The sequence below is a fragment of the Aedes albopictus genome, chromosome 2, assembly GCF_035046485.1.
Source record: "Aedes albopictus strain Foshan chromosome 2, AalbF5, whole genome shotgun sequence".
Lineage (NCBI taxonomy): Eukaryota > Metazoa > Arthropoda > Insecta > Diptera > Culicidae > Aedes > Aedes albopictus.
The window spans coordinates 75,820,734-75,840,970 of NC_085137.1; the positions used below are offsets into that span (position 1 = coordinate 75,820,734).

At 39.5% G+C, this 20,237-nt stretch overlaps 1 protein-coding gene across 4 annotated transcripts in view; it reads left to right on the top strand.

Moving 5' to 3' along the window:
• LOC109430162 (annulin) overlaps positions 1-20,237 on the top strand; it is an 81,973-nt gene that overhangs the window by 41,761 nt on the left and 19,975 nt on the right. The window contains exon 1 of one of the 4 annotated variants that reach the window (XM_019706205.3): positions 53-434. The exons of 2 other annotated variants lie outside the window; for them this stretch is intronic. In XM_019706205.3, coding sequence (XP_019561750.3) covers positions 338-434 — 97 coding nt within the window. In that variant the 5' untranslated portion in view covers positions 53-337. Of the gene's footprint in view, positions 1-52; positions 435-493; positions 950-20,237 lie in introns of those variants that run through there. One more of the 4 variants, XM_062849953.1, reaches the window with a different exon arrangement.

Consider the following 20,237-nt stretch of genomic DNA (forward strand, 5'->3'; position numbering starts at 1 on the left):
TGTTTCATTCATAAAACGTGTAACCAAAGCAGCTGAGCGACGATCGACCGGCTTTAGACGAGGTGGAGGTGGGCATTAGTCGCTCCTACCACGAACGATGATGAAGTTGAAAGGGGTTGGCGGGATGCTGGATCGATCATCTCCGTGAACGCGGTCGGTGGTGCATTAGGTAGATGATGTAGGTTGGAACGGTATAAGAATTTGCACCAAGATCAGCCGGGATGGCAGTTGAAGTTCTCGCCGCGATCGGGCAGGTCGAAAAGTCACGTTCTTCGCGCGGATCGGTTGTGAATCGGTAGTTGAATAGTAGCTAAGTCCAATCAAACGGTAGCACAAAATGAGCTACTTGTACGACTATGTGGAACGGATGCTGCCGACAGCCTGGAGGAGGAAGCGGATTCGTCGACCAATGATGATTTGGTCACCGCCGGAAAGTAATTGTCTCCTACATAGTAGTTATTTTTGCCAATCATCAAATGTTGTTCAACTTGTTAGTTGATAATGAAAGGGAATCGCGATTACATCATGCAGTAGAAATGTCCAGCCAGCCAACACCGGCCGGTCGAAGATGTAAATGATTAACGATGTGATTGTAAATACGCGGTGTTCAAAATAGAATCAGGCTGTTAGTTCCAAGAAGCGATTTGGTTTGAAGAGCTGAAGTGTGTGCAATGTGTTATGTGTTATAAAATGCAGTAGGTGTTCGAAGAATGCGATTGATAAATATTCCAAAGTGGCACTTCCCACTGGTTAATGACGGTGTTGTTTAGAATGCAATACCGATATTTGCATAGGTCAATATTGCCGATGGTGTCTGCTGTTTGCTGGGTGCAAATTTATATGATGCGTGTGGTGAGATTTTAGCGGTTTTACAAGGTTCAACAGGATTACGTAATCGTTTTGAATTGGCGCCATAAATGCAGCCAAGTGTGCTTTACTTAGATTACAGGTATAGTTGATTAATAAACCCAAGGTTTAACCCTCTACTTCCCAAGGTTGCTCCAGAGCACCATCGATTTTAGACGAAATCGGGACAAACGGAAATAGTTGAATGCAGGTTGAACGTGAGAAATGAATCATCCCTTGATTTGTAGCACTAGTTAAAAAAATGAACACTTAACTGTAACTTCAGTTTTGTTATAGAAATAATGAATCGGTTTAAAAAATAAACATTTGTAAGGGATATCAAACTCTTTTAAAGTCCACAACTTCCACTTATCCTCGAGCAGATAAGCCTGCGAGTTACAGACTTCTTAGTGTTGATCACTAAAGACTGAAGAATTTTGTGAGCCGCAGGCGATATAGGCTTGTCTGTCCAAAGATAAGCTCAAGTAGTGGCTTTAAAAGCACTTTGCTTGGTTTTGATTTTATTTTTTGAAGTGATTGATCATAAGTCGAGTCAAGTACAAGACACTGAAGACGACCTTACAGTTGAGGTCGAAATACGTATCTGTCAAAGGATGCAAATTCTTAGTGGAATTCAAAGGAACCGTACTTAACCCGATTTTCTTTTTATTTACAGATATTCCCCTAACAAGCCCAGGCCCAATCTATGTTTAAACCAAGGTTTCAACGTTCCATGATCTCTAATAGTTTCTGAAAAGTAAATTAAAAAAAAAATCTAATTTTGGTCACTAAAGCGCTGTTTGCAGATCAGAAGGAATTTCTCAGCCTATCTTGATGCATGGGAAATTCCTTGCCTGAATCGCTCAAGAAACCGGTTTTTTTTTTCGATCGCAGTACGCAGTAGCGAAGAAATGACAGTTCAAATGGCAGTCACCGAAGAAAGTTACTGTCAGGAATCACTCAAGAAGTTTCTTGAGCGATTCCTTTCGAACTCGAAACTGCGCTTAACCGTTACAGGGCGGCGCCTGAAGCTAAAGACAATCAGAATTTTCAAACCGCAGAAAAGTACACAGGTCGCTAAATTTCGTATCTGATAAAACAACATTTTTAATTTTCTCTGGAATATCATCAAATGTATGTACCGTGACCGGCCCTAATTCTGCGCAGTCCCTAATTCGGCGCACTTTCTCGAATACACCACAAAATCACGGACGCTAGTTCATTATTAGCTTCAAATATACTTTTTGAATATTGCTTCAATAGTAATAAAAAAGTTGGTGAAGAAAAAATTTTCAAATCAACGATCATTATTTTGTAAAAAAATAAAATGATGTCGCAAGTACTGTAAATTCCGTAGCGAAACTACTAAAAAGTTGCTACATGAGCTGAAGCATTTTGCGAAATAAATAATGAAGAGAATGTCTGCTTTTCCATGCGCATCCTGTACTGCTGTCTTCGAGGAATTAGAATCGGCAAAAAACAATTAAGTTTTCTTCTTCTTTTTTTAATCTTCTTGTTCTTCTTAGGTGCGCAAAATTAGGAACCGGTATTAAATGGTGATCTTAATTCTGCGCAGACATTTCAACACTAAGTTTTGAACATAAATTAATAAACTAACATCATATCAATACCACCATAGTTATAACTAGGATATTCTATGTTTCTAGCAATCCGGTGAATGTAATTACGGCTCAACAAGTTAGTTTATGAACTTTGAAGGCTAATTTATGATTTTTGAATTTTTGATCTGATAGTTCGACCGGACTAACCACTTGATTTAAACATTTGCTATCAACCTCGGGGGAAATTTTATGTATTCATGCAAGCATTCGTCAAACGCGAGATATGATGTGAATTTACATGGAATTTTCTTAAACAGTGGAAACACTCGAGTTAAACAAGAAAGAAGTCTCAGTTTGCAAACAAAGATTGTGCCACCTTGTCATGGCGAAAAAGTTTATATTCCCTTTAGAAATGAAAATAAATTTTACTAAAATGTGCATATGCGAATAACTAAAAAGCGTTACGTAGTAGTATTCGATAATGCTACAAAATCCATTTGTGTATTATGACTAAAATTCCCTTTGCTTGGTAATCAAAGTAGGTAGTATCAATGTTGAGGACATGCAAAGTTCCAATATGGTCGTAATGTTGTATAAAAGTTGGAAATGGAGAATTCAATTGAATTTCATTTATGAATCATGTTCTCATTACAATATGTTATCTTTTTAGAGTTTTTCCCATGTGCGCAGAATTAGGAACATTAGTGCGCAGAATAAGGAACATTCCAAAAATGGGTGCGCAGAATTAGGAACAGAGACACACTTTAGAATTTTCATGATTTTACATATAAATTGAGTGTTCTGTATAAGAATTATATTTTTCCCTCATTTACAATGCTAAAAACTATGTGCAGTCAAAAATTCAGCCAAATCGGTTCGATTTGGAATTTGTTACAGCTGATTGAAATTGAAAAAGTCTTAGATGCGCAGAATATGGGCCCTCCACGGTACTTATTTTCTCTAGTATGTGAAACTACATGGCTCTGGACGTTCATCGAATTTAGGCTTATTTTTTACTGTTATAGTCATTTTGCTTAATGACCATTGGACGCGCAGTTCATTGATACCCGCTTATTAGGCTTACATTATCACATGTTGAACATCAAATATGTTCATTTTTATTTTGCAGTGCTTGAATATAGACATTGACTGATACACTGTCATGAAAAAATAGTCATATATTTCCCCTTATTTAGCGTGTAATAGTGCCTTGAACTTTTCGTATTTTTTCCTGCCGCACCCTGTATTTCTGAATCGCCTGTTGGCACATGTTTTACCAATTTAAAACAGCATAACTGTTCCCGTGGTTTCGGTAACCAATTTAACTGAGTTTCAGTATAACCTGGGATGGGACGAGACAGTCTGTTTGTCTGTGGATGTTGCTTTTGTGTTGCCAATAATATTCATATGTGAATCAATCAAAACTTTTTCTTTAACTATTTTGCTGCAAGGAGTAAGCTTGAAAACAAGCAAATCTTCGTCGCTAAACAGATTTCCATCCACTATAGGCAAACTTTTGCATTCATCGGAAGCTTATAAAAAGAAAGTCCAGGATTATATATTCACATCACTGCGTCTACAATCTATCGTTTTATACTTCGTTTTACTAGATTAAGGACAAACATCTTGAAATCCCGCTTCAACAGTGTATCAGAATTTTCTCAAGAAGCAAGCTTCAAACAACAGTGCATTTTATTATTCTGTTCTTGCTCACTTGATAAGCTTAAATTAAGAAACTCAGGTGCGCTGGTTTTGTTTACGAAGAGATTTTTTTTTTTTTTTTTACTTGTTCGTTTATTTGGAAGGCTCGGGCGCCACATGGGCATAACTGAGCCGAAATCTTTTGATTTTACAATGAATTTACATTTTACAATTTATTACTGCCTTAAAACTATGTTAGTTTGGGAAGCCGAAGTACTCGCGGCTGTTTCGAGGTTAAGGATTGAAAAAAAAAATTAAATTGGGAAGGAGGGATTTATGGGTTTAAAACTAAATTATTTGCTAACTTATACTAAAACATTGATGGGACAAATTGTCCATATCTGTAACGGAACCAAAAAGAAAAGACTTTATCGGTAGAAAACGACAAGAAGAGGACAAACGGAAGGGGGGTGACGACAGACAGGGGCGAACAACAAAACCAAAAGGCGGACAACGAAAACAAGGAACGTACTACATCAAACTCTGACATCAACACGTTTTAAAAACTGATAAATCAGGTTCATGTATTCCAAATCAAGTCCTGCCAACACTTCTCTAACGGGTTTCTGTTGTTTTCCTCGGACCCGGAGAATTTCATGCAGCTCAGATCTGACCTCATGATACTCATTGCATCCCCACACGACATGTTCGATATCCTGGTAAGCCACACCACAGACACAGAGATTGCTTTCTGAGAGCCCAATACGGAAGGTGTGTGCGTTCAACAAATAGTGGTTGGACATCAACCGACACATCACACGAATGAAATCGCGGCCTAAATCCAACCCTTTGAACCATGGCTTCTTCGACACCTGTGGAATGATGGAGTGCAACCATCTACCCATCTCTCCATCTCTCCATTTGTGTTGCCAGCTGATCAAGGTCTCCTGACGGGCCAATGCAAAAAATTCGTCGAAGGCGATTTGACGCTCGTAAATATCGCCTTCGCTAGCGCCCACCTTAGCCAGAGAGTCCGCTTTCTCATTGCCCGGGATTGAACAATGTGAAGGGACCCAAGCTATGGTGATGATGTATGAGCGTTTGGACAAAGCACTCAAGACTTGGCGTATTCCTTTCAGGAAGTACGCTGAGTGCTTCATCGGTTTCATTGACCGAACAGCCTCCAGAGAGCTTAGACTGTCGGTAAAAATGAAGTAGTGCTCAGGTGGAAGAGTGCGAATGTACTCTAAGGTGTAGTATATAGCCGCGAGCTCAGCAATGTATACCGAACATGGCTTTTGAAGCATGAAGGTGGCGCTATGAAATTCGTTGTAGACACCGAATCCAGTCGAATCATCGGTTTTGGAACCATCTGTGAAGAACTGTCTGGCCCCGCTAACATGCCCGAACTTACTTGCAAAAATTTGTGGAATACCTATGGAACGAAAAGATTCCGGTATACCGGTGATCTCATCCCTCATAGAAAGATCAAAATCCACAAAGGAGCTGTCGAAGTCTGAGAAGTTGTCACGATTGGTGTTAACCGGAGATGGGCTTACCTCCAGCGTCATGTACCAGTAGTACACACTCATAAAACGAGTTTGGGGATTCTGTTCGAGCAGCTTTTCGAAGTTTTCTATGACTAACGGATTCAGAACCTCGCATCGGATGAGGAACCGGAACGACAACTCCGCAAAGCGGTTTATCGAAGAGATTTGTGCTTTTGAAATTGTGATGGATGCTAAACTTGATTTCAAGGATCATGTCGCTTATATCGTTTCTAAGGCATCCTCACAGTTGGGCTTTGTATTCAGGTTTGCAAAAAAGTTCAAAGATGTATACTGTCTGAAGTCACTTTATTGTTCGCTGGTTCGACCGATCCTTGAATATTGTTTTATTGTATGGGCGCCTGTTTATCACAACGAAATTCTGTGTATTTAGGCTATTCAGCGCAAGTTTATCCGCTTTGCGCTTCGACCCCTAGGTTGGCAAGATCCTAACAATTTCCCTAGCTACGAAAGTCGTTGATTCGTCTTGAGCTACCTACTTCAATCTAAAAGAAGTGTTGCAAAAGCTTGCTTCATAGCCGACCTATTACAAGGTGATGTTAGTTGTGCTTCTCTTCTTGGACAAGTTGGAATTCATGTCCCTAGTCGTAGTCTTCGTTTTCACAATTTTCTGTACATTCGTCCCGCTAGAACTAGTTATGGACAAAATGAGCCTTTACAGAGTATGTGCCGCGTATTTAATCATTGTTATGATGTTTTCGACTTTAGTGTTTCTCGTGCAAGAAATAAGAATAGATTTAAGAATCTATTGTGTTACAGTAAGATGGGCTTACATGTCACTGGGGTTTGTATTTTAACCTGTTAACGAATAAATAAATAAATCTAAAGTAGGTGCCAAAGTCGGTCATTGTGGCGGCCATTTTGGGATTCTAACAAGTCTGTCCTTAAGTACGAATTGAAACAGCATAAAAATGAGACAATCAATAGAGGGGGTTAGAAGCAAAGGGGGTTTGAAGTAAAGTTTTTCACCAATTTTTCCATCCATACAAAATGTATGAAGTTTCAAATTCGACCCAATTTCCTCCGATTAATTGTAATGTTTCTAATAATTGTAAAAATAATTTTGAACAAGTTCCTGTAAGCTTGAAATGTGAAAAAAAATTCTGATATGCTCAGCTCAAAATTGACAAAATGGTCACTTACACCCCTGTGCATCTGGTCCCCTTCATTATTATCTAGTACACAGCAAAAAATTCTTGTGATATCATATCGTTTTCGCTGCATATCAGTCACGTCGTAAAAGTGATGTACAGATTACATTCTTTCCACGCAGCAAATTAGCCGCCGGAGCTTGAAAGTGGGTCTAGCAATCGCTATAGAGCCGAATCGATCTATCGATTATTTATAGGCAAAATATTGGCATGGATTTGTACATTGATCCGTTGATTGTGAAGCATATCCTTTACCTCTCGGCCATTTCTCCGAGTTGGAATGTGCATGATAAATATGATACTGCTTTTAGGTATCTGCTGAAACGGGTTTATCGACGCTTTCCGTTGCCAACCAGGGTGTACATGGTAAGTGTGATAATTGTTGGAAAACGATGTAATCGGCAGAAATTACATCCAAAAATGGATACATCGCCAGAAGTTACGCGCCTGGATGTTACAAAAATATTTGCTGTGTATATTAAAAGCTGCTGTACGTTATACGAAAATAGCCCAACTATGTAACATTTTTGCTGTATCCTTCAAGGAAAGCAATTTAATAGCAGCTTGGCTATCTGGACAGAAGTATGGTGACTTAGGGAATTATCGGCAGGTTTGTTCTCTTCGTCATTAGCGGTTTTTGTCAGCCAAATTGCCTGAAACTTGGCCATATAATTCAGCTTGGTTGGGAAAGATTTGAGGCCAACCCTGAGTTCAATAGATTTCGAAAAACCCCTCATGACGAAGAGAACAAAACTGTGGAAAATACGTATGCTCCCCGATATTACTTTGCCCATTACGTGTTGCTGAAGTGCTGATTGCACTCCGCACATAACTGCAAAGATTTCGGCCTGAAAAACAGTGCAGTGTGTTGGACTGATACAGCCTAATCTCACGAGAATAAACAACAGCACCTGCTCGAGCTTCGAGAAGGGAGTCATCAGCGTAACATACGATGCATTCTGGGATATTTCTATCCAGATAAACAGATGTCTATTCTTCCCGGGAAGGGAACTCCGTGGAAAATGTCCTGTATGGAAAATTACAAGCAGTTGTAAGATCGCTTGGGGTCTCCAGTTAGCCTAGTGGTTAAGGCTTCGGATCGCCAATTCGGAGACGGCGGGTTCGATTCCCGTTCCGGTCGGGAAAATTTTCTCGACTCCCTGGGCATAGTGTATCATTGTACTTGCCTCACAGTATACAAATTCATGCAATGGTAGGCAAAGAAAGCCCTTCAATTAATAATTTTGGAAGTGCTCAAAGAACACTAAGTTGAAGCGAGGCAGGCCAAGTCCCAGTGGGGACGCAGAGCCATAAAGAAGAAGAAGAAGAAGATCGCTTGCAGCAAGGAAAACTTTATCTCAATTCATCAAAAGTGGAAACAACGACGTGTGTGTTGATCTTCGGTTCCTCTAGTAAACTGAGTACCCATAGGCGGTAAGTGCAAGAAAGTGCTTCTTGTTTGATATGAATATGTAGTAGGGCAACGTCAGAGAGAACTTCTAGCGCTGCCGTGGGACTTGAAGAGAACGCTCCAGACATCGCCACTAAGCGCATCCTTTGGAGATGGCCTAGTTTTGATAGGATCGCTCTGACTTCGTCCTTTTATCATCACACAAGACATCCATAGGCCAATATTGGTCGATCAACAGTTGTGTGTTCCTCAAGTTGTACCAAAGGCACGCCGGTTTTGCCCGAAGGCCATACAAGCTTTCTTGATTCTGAACTCAATGTGAGGTGTCCAGGAAAGCTTGGAATCAAAAATAACTCCAACGTACTTTACCTGCAAGGTCAAATCGATTTAAGAATCAAAGAGACGCGAAGGTCAAACGCCATTAAGGTTTCGACTTCCCGCAAAAAGAACAATAGATGTTTTACTCGGATTAACCGAAAGACCATATTGGCGGCACTAACCCTCAACTACTTGAAGGGCACTTTGCATCAGGTCGAAAAGGGTGCTGACTGCTGATGCACATACCGACTAACAATGTCGTCGGCAAAACCATAAGTAGGAAAACCGCTATTATTGAGTTGCCTCAATAGCGTATCTGCTACGAGATTCTACAAAAGTGGTGACGAGACTCCCCCTTGGGGCATCCACAAACACTCAATTTTCTAATCGCCGCTTGACGCAATGTCGAGAAGAGATGTCGGTTTTTGAGCATTTGGTGAATCCAATTGGAAATCATTGGAGATATACCATGACCCTGTGCGGCTTCCAATGGCATCTAAAGGCACGTTGTCAAAGGCACCCTCTATATCTAAGAAAACACCTAAACAAAATTGCTTTTGTGTGAATGCCTTTTCGATATTGTGAACAACCTTGTGCAGTCACAGTGGATTCACCAGATTGGTAGTCATGCTGGTTCATACGAAGAGTCGGCCAGATGAACATCACGGATGTGATGATCCACAATGCGTTCTAAGCTTTTCAGATGAAAAGATGCTAAACTGATAGGTCTGAAACTCTCTGCTTCTTCATACGACGCATGACCCACTTTTGGAATAAACTTTACAATCCCGCCAAGATTTGGGAATATACCCTGAAGCAAAACTGCAAACAAGTAGTTGTTTCATAACATGTTTGTAATAATCAAATCCCTTCTGAAGCAAAATAGGATAAATCCTTTCTGCCCCAGGAGATTTAAAAGGCGCGAAGCTATTAAGTGCCCACTTAATCGATTCTATAGTTACAATACTCCGAGCCGAGGCCAGGGAATCATAACTACAAGAAAAGACATCAGGTTCATCCGAAGATGTAATATCCACCCCTCCGGGGATGTGTGTGATGAATAAGAATTCCAGAACTTCCTCATCTGAGGAAGTCAGATCGCCATTTGTCAAACGAAGTTTGTTCACTCGGAAATCCTTAGATTTCGCAAGGATTTTGTTTAACAGACTGACTTCACTCAAACTGGAAACATTTGTACAAAGGTTTTTTCCAGCCGGATCGTTCAGCAGACCGGAGATCTTTCCTGTAGGCCTTGCGAGCCGACCTGAAAGCCTTCGAACACGATGTCAATTATTCACAGGTCCAGGTGAACGTATATGTTTGCCTGTATTTGTCGATAAAAATATGTAAACAAACCGATCAGCTGATCGCGACGTCACGTTCGCCAGAAAATTTGTTCGCAGCTTCTGGAACGTGACGTCACCTTCGGCAACTTCGTGCGATTTCGGCTTGCCGAAGTTGACATGACACGACTACTACTTCAAAATTATCATATCACAAACACCACTTTGCCCGATGGGCCTAACCTGGTGAAATTTAGAACATTGCTTCGAACCAGCTCTTTCTACATTGTTTCCTGAGTTTCGCAAGATCAGAATTCCACCAAGGGGATCCTCTTGTGATCTTCACAGACCGTAGAGGGCATGCTTTTTCAAAAGCTTCCATGATGAAGGTCGTTGTAGTATCAACGGCATCATCTAAATCACTTGGAGTGTCAATGGATGGTGAGTATCCATAAAATTTTGCCGCAACCAAATTGATAAAGAGATCCCATTTGGTTGACTGGGGATTCCTGAAACAGAAATTTTGCGAAGAAACATTCACATGTTCGAAAAAATGGTCAGATAAAGATTCTTCATCTGACACATGCCAATTGGTCAGCTCGTGACTAATTCTGCTAGAGCAAAGCGTTATGTCTAACACTTCCTCTCTGGCAGATACCATGAATGTTGGGCGGTTGCCTATGTTAAGAAGTCAAAGATAAATAAAACTGCAGCCTCTCAAGTTTATGCCTGAGCTGCCCCAGATGATATGGTGAGCATTAGCGTCACTGCTAACAATTAGCTGCAGGCCTTTTGAAGTACAGTATGCGATGACTTGTTTGAAAGCAACCGTAGAGGATGGTTCATCATGTGGTCAAAAAAACTGAACAATAGACGTATTTCCTGTTGAGGTTTTCAACGGATACATTAATGGTGACAGCACATATACATATCTGGTGGTTAATTCAAAGACAAGTGTAGCAACGATTGCGCTGTTGACAAGCACACAGGCTCGAGGTATGACACGCGAGTTTGTCATTTGCTTTTTACTGAAAGTAGCAAACAATGGGTCTATCTAGGATTCCCTTTACGAAAATAAGGTTCTTGGACTATGACCACTTGGGCTGTACCAAGTCTTCAAAGATTGATCTTTGCGTTTTTTTATGCTGAAGATTGATCTGAGCTATTTTAATCGTAGTCGCTACCTAAACTAGGCAAGATTAAACTCTTTACAATCACAACACAACAAAGAACATCAGCAATACAGCTAGAACGGAATCGATTGGAGAACACCGAAGGCGAGGTTACACAGAATACACTGTGTAAATCGCATGATGAGGAACCACATAGGTGACAATCTAAACTACTTAATAACATCTTCCAAATTTGAAATTAAAGTAGGACAGTTGATTGTCTCGAAGAAACACAAGGTCCACTGCGCTACTGCTCCGGTTAGCGCAGTAAGGGAAAAATACTGGCCAGTGGAGTACCACAGGCTCTGTTGGCGGTTAGGTTTTTATTAAATCGTTTCACTACACATATGTACAGGGGATAGACAAAATGATCGGGACAGGCAAAATTCTCACTTTTCAAAAAATGTTCAATTAGCTGTAACTTTTCAAAAAGTGCATCAAATATTTTCAAAATTTTACTGTGAGTTCCTCAACTAGTTGTGTATCAGTGGACAAAATTTGGAAAAGATCGGACAATTCTTCACGAAGTTATAAAGATTAAAAAAAAAGGTAAAATTATCCGATAGCCAACTTTAAGCTGTTATATCTCCGGATTCAATGAACCGAATGCAATGAAATTTTGTCCATTTATGACTTACATAATAAGCTATGAAAAACCATTGACTTAACTTAATATTCTCAACACGGAAGAAAGTTATAACGATTGGATTATTTTTCTAAAAAAACACCAAATTATCCAAAACATCAACATCGTTTCAAAATTCAAGATGCAAATTATAGTTCATTTAGTTTCCCTCTAATTGACTTATATATAAATGCGTTTTGAAGGAAAGTAACAACATAGCCACCAATAAATTGAAAAAGTAATGGGATGCATATTAAAAATAGACCAATTTACTAAAAAATCGTGAGAAAAATAAAATCGCTATAACTTTTTCGCTTGTTAAAAATTTCAAGTTAAGTTAAATGTTTTCCAGAGTTCATTATATAAGTCATGAATGGTCAACATTTCATTGCAATCGGTTCATTGAATCCGGAGATATAACAGCTCAAAGTTGGCTATCGGATAATTTTATCTTTTTCAAAAATCTTTATAACTTCGTGAAGAATTGTCCGATCTTTTCCAAATTTTGTCCACTGATACACAACTAGTTGAAGAACTTACAGTAAAAATTTGAGAATATTTGATGCACTTTTTGAAAAGTTACAGCTAGTTGAACATTTTTTGGAAAGTGAAAATTTTGCCTGTCCCGATCATTTTGTCTATCCCCTGTATGTATTCAAGCGCCTATATCCACAGTTAAAGGCGTAAGTATTCAGCTTGACTATGCTGGGGTTACGGGTGACGGGTTCGAAACCTGGTCAGTCAAGGAACTTTTCGTGAGGAAAATTTTCCTTGACTTCTTTGAGAATAGAATATCTTTGTGCCTGCCATACGAAATACACATACAAAATGGTTATTGACAGAGGAAGGTGTCAGTTTATAACTGTGGAACTAAAAGAACTAGAGAACTCTATTTTGAGAAGCAGGCTTTGTCCCATTGGAGACGTTACGCCAAGAAGCAGAAAATATATCACATAATGAATCACTTATTAGTCAATTTGAGATGAAAGTCTGCTTTCTCAACCTTTTCTTCAGATGAAAGTTCAAAGGGACTCAATCAGCAGCGATCATAATTTGCAAACAATATGATCGGTGTGAAAAGATCGATTAATCAGTAGTTGATTTATGGCACCTTTGGCCGACTGTCGATAATGATTATCATCAATACATTGACAATATACTGATAGAAACCGCGAATCGACACATGCAGGTACAAACAGACAAGTGCCATCATGTGGATGCAACTGGCTGTATTATCCAGTTTACTATAGGGAGTACTACAATCCCCAGCAGGTAGGTTCTGCTTATTCTCGTCTTCCGAGCGCAATTATTGATTGCAATCATAAGTCACGATTCTAAAGCTTCTGTCCCATGACAGGGAGCTGTATGTACGATTTCTATCTTGTGAGCAATTATGGATTGATTGTTGTGACGATCGAAGCTTGTTCTCCCTTTTCTAAGAATTACACCACTACTGGAACCCAGGCTTGTTATTTGCTCCCACAATGTGCCTCAAATGAACGTTTTTGCTCTCTTTATCTTTGTGCGTTCCTACACGCAGAACTCGATGTACACAGCGCAACGAGTAACTTTCACGCAGCGACCGAAAAGACAAAAGAATTTTCACGCAGATTTGTGTAACACCGGATCAACACAAAAAATGTGCTGATCCGGTGTTACACAAATCTGCGTGAAAATTCTTTTGTCTTTTTGCTCGCTGCGTGAAAGTTACTCGTGCGCTGTGTTATTTCATTTAAGGGTGTACCGAAGTCGTTTGTGCGGGAGCGATGCACAAAGAGAGAACGGGAGCGAGACAAAGAGAAACTTCGAGCCACTTGAATCAACACAAGGTGTAACTTTTTTGTGCCTCATTTTTGAGCAACCCGGTAAGTTGGTGGACTATTTTTATGGCGTTGTTCGCAGTATGAGCTCGCCGATCGGGTGGTATGTCATAATTGCACATATAAATACTTGTGCAATTGTTAATAAATGATTTGTTATCACAAACATAATCATGTTTACTCCCGGCGTACACAAAGTGCCTCAATTTTGAGGAAACGCACTTTTTTGAGCAATCAATCCGCACGTTTTTCGGAGTCACAAGCTACAAGCAGGAAGCTGAAACAAAACGAGAGAAAACGCTCTAGCTTTGAATGCGGGAGCGCGGAGCAGATTTTTTGTTCTCTTGTTTTGCTCTGAGGAGGATTCCATGCCTGCTGGAACCGATGATGCTTCTCCCAGCTTAAGTGTTCTAATCCATCATTGAATAAGAAATCTTGAGATGAAAGTAGTCCAACTTATTTTTTCAATTTTAGAACACAGTGGCTTTGACAGGTTTCGAGTATTATTTTTTTCCATATTTCTCGTTTACATACTGAGTAAGGATCACATAATGCATCACTAAACTTTCATAGGAGTCGTTGACTTGCATTTCAATGACCGTCGTTTGTCTCGCGATTTGATAAAAAATGGGTAGTTTTGTAACCTCGCAGCTGCAAATGTATCACCACGTCATACGTCAGAAGACACATTTTCATACGAACATTTGCTTTTGTGGGCTGAGTTTTATCGCTCTAAAACTGATTACTTTTTAGCCTTGAGAAAGTCCTGCAGTGAAAAGTAAGCCAACCGGCACTGAGATTTGGAGCGGTCACAGATAAAACATTAAATCAAAAATAGAAATACGAACACTTTCATCTGACATCATCAAGACTATTGAGTAATACCCTAGCTCCTCGAGTCAATGAACATTGATAACAAAAAGAAGCCCCCTGTCGATCAGCATCAATTGATGTGATTCAACTGTTCTTGCGAACGTGTGGCGCTACAGTATGTCCGGTGCCGGGGAATTCCTCTCATCACGAAGAAGATCTATGTGAGTAATACCACCTTAGAATCAGCAAATGATTCTTGACCATTTCTCCGAGTTCATTACAATTGATGTGATGACAGTACTCAGTTATGATTTATTGAGTGATTCACATGTTCCTTTTGCCTGTGAAACATGTGCACGGTCAACAGTCCGAGACTTTGGTCAACATTCAATGATTGATCACATTGCAGTCACCCACCAGAACAGGAACTGGCCAAATCCGGTCAAGGTCGCTCGCGTTCCCAACGAAATCAAGCGTGCTTCCCGTTGCGGCTAGTTGTTGTTAGCTAAGTGGTCATTTCTTCCTAAAATTGAAGACAACTCCTTATTTAAAACGAACGCCCACAAGCGCCATCATGGCTTTGAGTTTCTGTTTGAACACATGCCACGTTACACGATCGCAAACAGGCCATCATCGAAGCCGGATTGCGCGTGCGGTCTGCCACTGAGAGAGGCGACGCGGCGCGAATCAAAACAATGTCTACACCACCCACGGAACGCATTCTGTATTGTAGGTGCCGCTCTACCTACTGAACCGCGATCCCTCATAGCAGCACGGTGTGCGGCTGATCGCATTCAAATTAACTACCCGTCCATTAGTCATATTATTCGCTACGATGGGAAACAGAACCCAGAATTAAGCGATGAACAACGCGATGCGTATAAACTGGTCGAAAGGCCACACGCTTGTTGGGGGTTAATTTTGGAGTTTGATGCGCGGTTTCCGATGATGACCCACTGTTTATGGTACGCGATGATGGTCGGAGAAAAAAAATAACAGTGCAATTTATTTACGGAAAACATTATAGAGGAAACACCTTTTACTCGGAGATGAACTTTAAACTTTAAACAAGTCATTGGATCGATTTCGCTTTAATTTTGTGATACATTTTAGTATTGGTAAGGGAAGTGTTTTGGACCCCCTTGAGAAGTGGGTGAACAGCTCTTAAAAAATGTATGATCTTGTTACAAACCATGGGATTATTACAATATGTTGCCCTTTTCTATAAAATACCTGCAGCGTTTTAAAATTACGTCCTATAAGATGCCCTTTTTTTATGGAATGCCTATAAGTATGCAGCGATTCAAAATTACGTCCTATTTGTAATTAGTAGAAATCGCAACTTTTTATACATTGGCTCGAGCGGCCAAAGTAACAAAAATCATCGAAACTTTTACTCGAAAATACAAAAAATCTAATAAACTTTGCAATAAAGTACATATCTGTGGACAAGGCTGATACAAATTTTATTTTGACTTTTTGTCTCCCCCTTCGACCAGTCAAAGATTGGTGGGACAAAAAGTGAAATAAATATTTGTAACGGCCTAATGTTTGTTTTCCGCTGGAGTTTTCCGTAAAATTAGACTACCCTCATTTTTTTCAATTTAGCTTTCGTTCGTATATAAATCAATTCTACTTGTGTAAAAAAATCATAAAATTCTTTGAACCTTCGTATCAATTTGTGCGATAATGAAAAAAATCTCCTGATTACTCGAAAACTGCACAGTTAAATAAATATTTAAAAATTTGCTGTGCATTGTTAAGAATTTTCATCGGAATTTTTTTGAATATTTTTTTTTCATGAGACTTGAGTTATGATCCAACTGTTGGACACTGGCATTACCGAAACTGTTAGCATGGTTGCCGATTGGCTTCTTTAGCGATGTTGAGAAAATTCCATATTCTGAACCTGTATGCAACACTGAGCCAAAATCGTGATTTCGGAAAATCTCTTCGAAATCGATTTTAGGTACCAAAATAAAGTTCTAAAAGTCTGAAAAAAATCATAGCGGTTCAGAAAAAGGTGCTCTTTTGTATAAAATCAAAGAATCAATACATTTTTCTTAATTTAAAAACCCAATTTTTGTTTTCGATTCAGCGTTTGGGTGTTCCAGCTCCAGGAATATTGCAGATGGTTTTAGCTGTGTTCCAGGTGTGTTCCAGAGGGGTTCAGGAGCCTTTTAAGGGGCTTCAGGGGTGTTTAAGGAGGTTTCATGGGTATTCTAGGGTGTTTTAGAGTTGTTCCAAGGGTTTATAAAGGGTTCCAGGGTTTTCAGGTAGTTTCAGAGTTGCCTCAGACAACCAGTAATCGTATAAGGTGTTGCATAAGATGATAAAGTATAGGCCATATGAGTGCATGCCTCCATTTAGGCGCATGTGAAATGTTCGCATATCGCCCTCACTTTAACATCTTATGCAACATCTTATACGATGACTGGTTGACTGGGGCAGTGGTTTTCAAATCATGCACCGCGGTGCACTTGGTGCACCGCGAAGCCTTGACAAGTGCACCGCAACAGTTCCAAAATTCTACTTTCAATGCTATGAATGTCCACAGCATCAAACATCCTGTATGGAATGTATCTTCAAGAATTTCGCTTAAAATCTTGGAAGTAATCTAACTATAACGGTACTGTCTACCACCGATGCACAGTAGGAAAAAATAAATATAAAACGCGAATAAATTCAATATATCTGCTCGGAGTGGATGGATTCGATAGAAGCGCCCGTCTAGCGAATTGTGAGTCGTGAGTTCGAGTCTCACCGAAGTATGTGGGTTTCTTTTCATAATTCAAATCTCAATCTGTTCATCGAGCACATGTTCTGTTGTGCACATGGATGTCAAAGCATTTTCAACAGTGTTTAAGAGCCTACCTTAAACTTTTTAATGGAGCAAGAATTTCACAATGAGCCTGTTCAGTAGGCCAGTGCTTGTTTTGCAAAAACTGGACAATATAAAAGTCGTTATTGGAAAATGGTCGTGTTAAAATTTGACATCCGTATCTCAAGGGGCCTAAAGTTTTGAAAAATTCAATGGGACAAAAACAAACATGAAATCGATAATTTTAGGACCCTAAGGGACTTAGAACTTCGATATCTCTACTCGTTTATAAGTTATTGTCAAAAAACTATCGAAAAATCAGTATTATTGATATTTTGTAAGATTCCGAAGAAAACTTTCCCTATTTTGCACAATAACTTAAAAACGAGTGGAGATATCGCAATTCTTAGCACATTTTTGGCCCCTTAGGGTCCTAAAATTTTAAACAACTTCAGGCCCCATGAGGAACCACTTAGCCTTGAGATACGGACTTCAAATTTTGCTAAAACAATCATTTTCCAACAACAAAATTTTAACATATTCAATTTTTGCAAAATACGGGACGGCCTACTGTTTACCCAAGCAACCAAAAGTTCGGATTCCACTTGAAGAACGAACTCAGAAGTTCAAGTTTGGTTCAATTCCGGCTTCGTTGAACTTAATTCTCCAAAAAGTTACTCATGAATTGTTTATGAACTTGGAAGTACATGTGCAAGCTTTAGACTTCTCTTCAAAGCGACATTAAAGTAGAAAAGATGTCCAGAAAAAACTTTTTTTGAACTTTTGAGCAGAGTTCAATTAAAATTTAACCGAACTCATGTTGAACTTTTGCGTGGCTCTAAAGCACAAATAAAGTTCAGTTGGACATATACCAACATCTTGAAAAGTTCCGTTTCGAACTTGTTTCGTACTTGTTTTGAACTTACTACTAAAAGTTCAGATAAATATTAACCGTACCAAAAGTGAACTTCAATTGAACTTCGGCGGCAGCGGAGCTCGGGGGAAATTCTCATTCAATTAAATCACTCGGAAATCGAGCTCAGCAGCCACAGCTTGTGTTAATTTCACAAGTACACTTTGTTTCACTATAATATTTCAACGTACTTACTTGTAATCAACGCAAACGCAAAGCAACGAATGCTATTGTGTGGCTCAAGGGCTGCCCCCGCAGCGGAAAACTGTTCCACATCGGATTCCGCCGGAGTTTTTTTGGCTCTGCATATTTTTTTTCCAGCTATGCTGGATGTTTCCTACCCCGTCTCACTTGTCGCTGCAGCGCGCCGGTAATCGACGCGATCGTAGTCACTGTAAACCAAGCTGGAAACTTATAATCTTTTCTGGAAATCGATACACTGGGCCTAATTTCTTGCTTTGCACTGCGAACCACAACAAACTGAAAATGTCAAACTATGCAAGTTCACAAGAAGTTCCACGTGAACTTCTTTCGAACTTTCGACTTCGAACAGTGTTCCAAGTTCAGAAAAAGTTCACACGCGAACCTAATTGAGCTATGCTAAATGATATCAGCACATTGAGTAAAATCCCACAGTGCCTAACAACACATACATGGAGTAGTGGTTAGGCACCGGCTTTCAACGAGGAGAACCCGAGTTCAAATCTCAGTAAGTAAAAAACATCAAAAAATATTTCAAGGTATTAGTCAATTTGGATTCCACATGAACTAATGTCTCTTAATAATAAATTGCTTTTGAGGACTAAACACATTTTTTTCATTTTTTTGAAGCTTATTTTTAAGCTGAATAGCGTTCCTTTCAGCGACACAAGTGTACTTTTTGTGAACTCAAGTTCGGTTAATTACTTAAAAAGTGGGCTGAATAGAATGCTATTCATCTTCCTTAGAATAGCTGATTAAGCCCAAACATGCTATTTTAACCGAACTTTTGGTTGCTTGGGTAGGACCTCACACGAAAATAAAAAAAAATCCCCAGTAAGACAACATTTCATGTCGAAGAACTGTGTCACTCAAACTAAGCTCCGACATGCCATAAAAAGAAAATTCAAGGTAATGTCATAATCACATCTGTGTGTAAAAACTCTTTCAAAAATGAGTGCATGCACCTGAGAGTCGCTTTGAAAAATACGACAACTTAAAAAAAAAACGATATTGCACGTTAACCAAAAATGACCAAGTGCACCGCGTAGAGATTCATTTCCAAAAAGTGCACCGCGAACCAAAAGGTCCAAAAACCCCTGGACTGGGGCATCTAGGAGGTTTCAAGGGGTTCTAAAGATGTTTCAGGTGAATTCAGTGGCATTTCAGGAGAATGGGTGGTCCAAGATATTTCAGGAGCTTTCAAGGAGCTCCGGAGTGATCCGGTGGTGTTAATGTGAATTTCAGGAGTTTTCCAGGGGTTTTCAGGGGTGATTCAGGAGTATTCTAGGAGAACTAAAGGAAAGTCAAAAGCACCAAGACCATTCCAAAGGGTTTCAAGCGCCTTCAAAAGAGTTCTAGTGGCGTCTCAGGGGGTTTCGGAAGGTTTCAAGGGAGTCCCAGGGTGTTCTAGGGGTCTCAGAAGGTTCCCGGGGCGTTCCCGGAGATTCCAGATGATTTCAGAAGCGTTCACTCAATCCAACGGAAATGTCTTGCAAAACTTCCTGACACTGAAAAGCCTGGATCCGCCTCTGAAACATTTCCGAAAATCCTCTTGGAAGCTCCATGGGACCCCCTGAAACCCCCTGGAAAATCTCCGAAACTCTTTCAAAACCTCTATTAAACTTAAACTTGAAAATCTGACTTATTTGTAATATCAGCCGTTCCATAGAAAAACTATACAATGCAACTTCGATTTTCGTGAAACTTGGTGGATGTGTAGTTCATCGAAAATAATGTGACCCTTATTTTTTTTTATTTCGTCATTAGGGTGACCAATTTTCAGATATATTCTTAAAAGTCAAGGTAATTAAAACTATTTAAATAATTCATAACTTTTTTTGTTTTATTGATCTCGGGACCAAAGGGGTACCTTGGTTTTATAGTTAAAAAAAATAATCAAGAAATTTGACGTAACATAAAAAAATCTGAGATGTATGCTTCTTAGTTTTTGAGATATGATTTTTTGAATATAGTGAGTAATATATTTTAATACTAGCTGCTCTAAAATTTCCTGATAATGTAGTAAATTATCATACAACTATGCCTGGTATAGCTGTTTTGAGTGATTCCTGATATTATTGGTACCCAATCC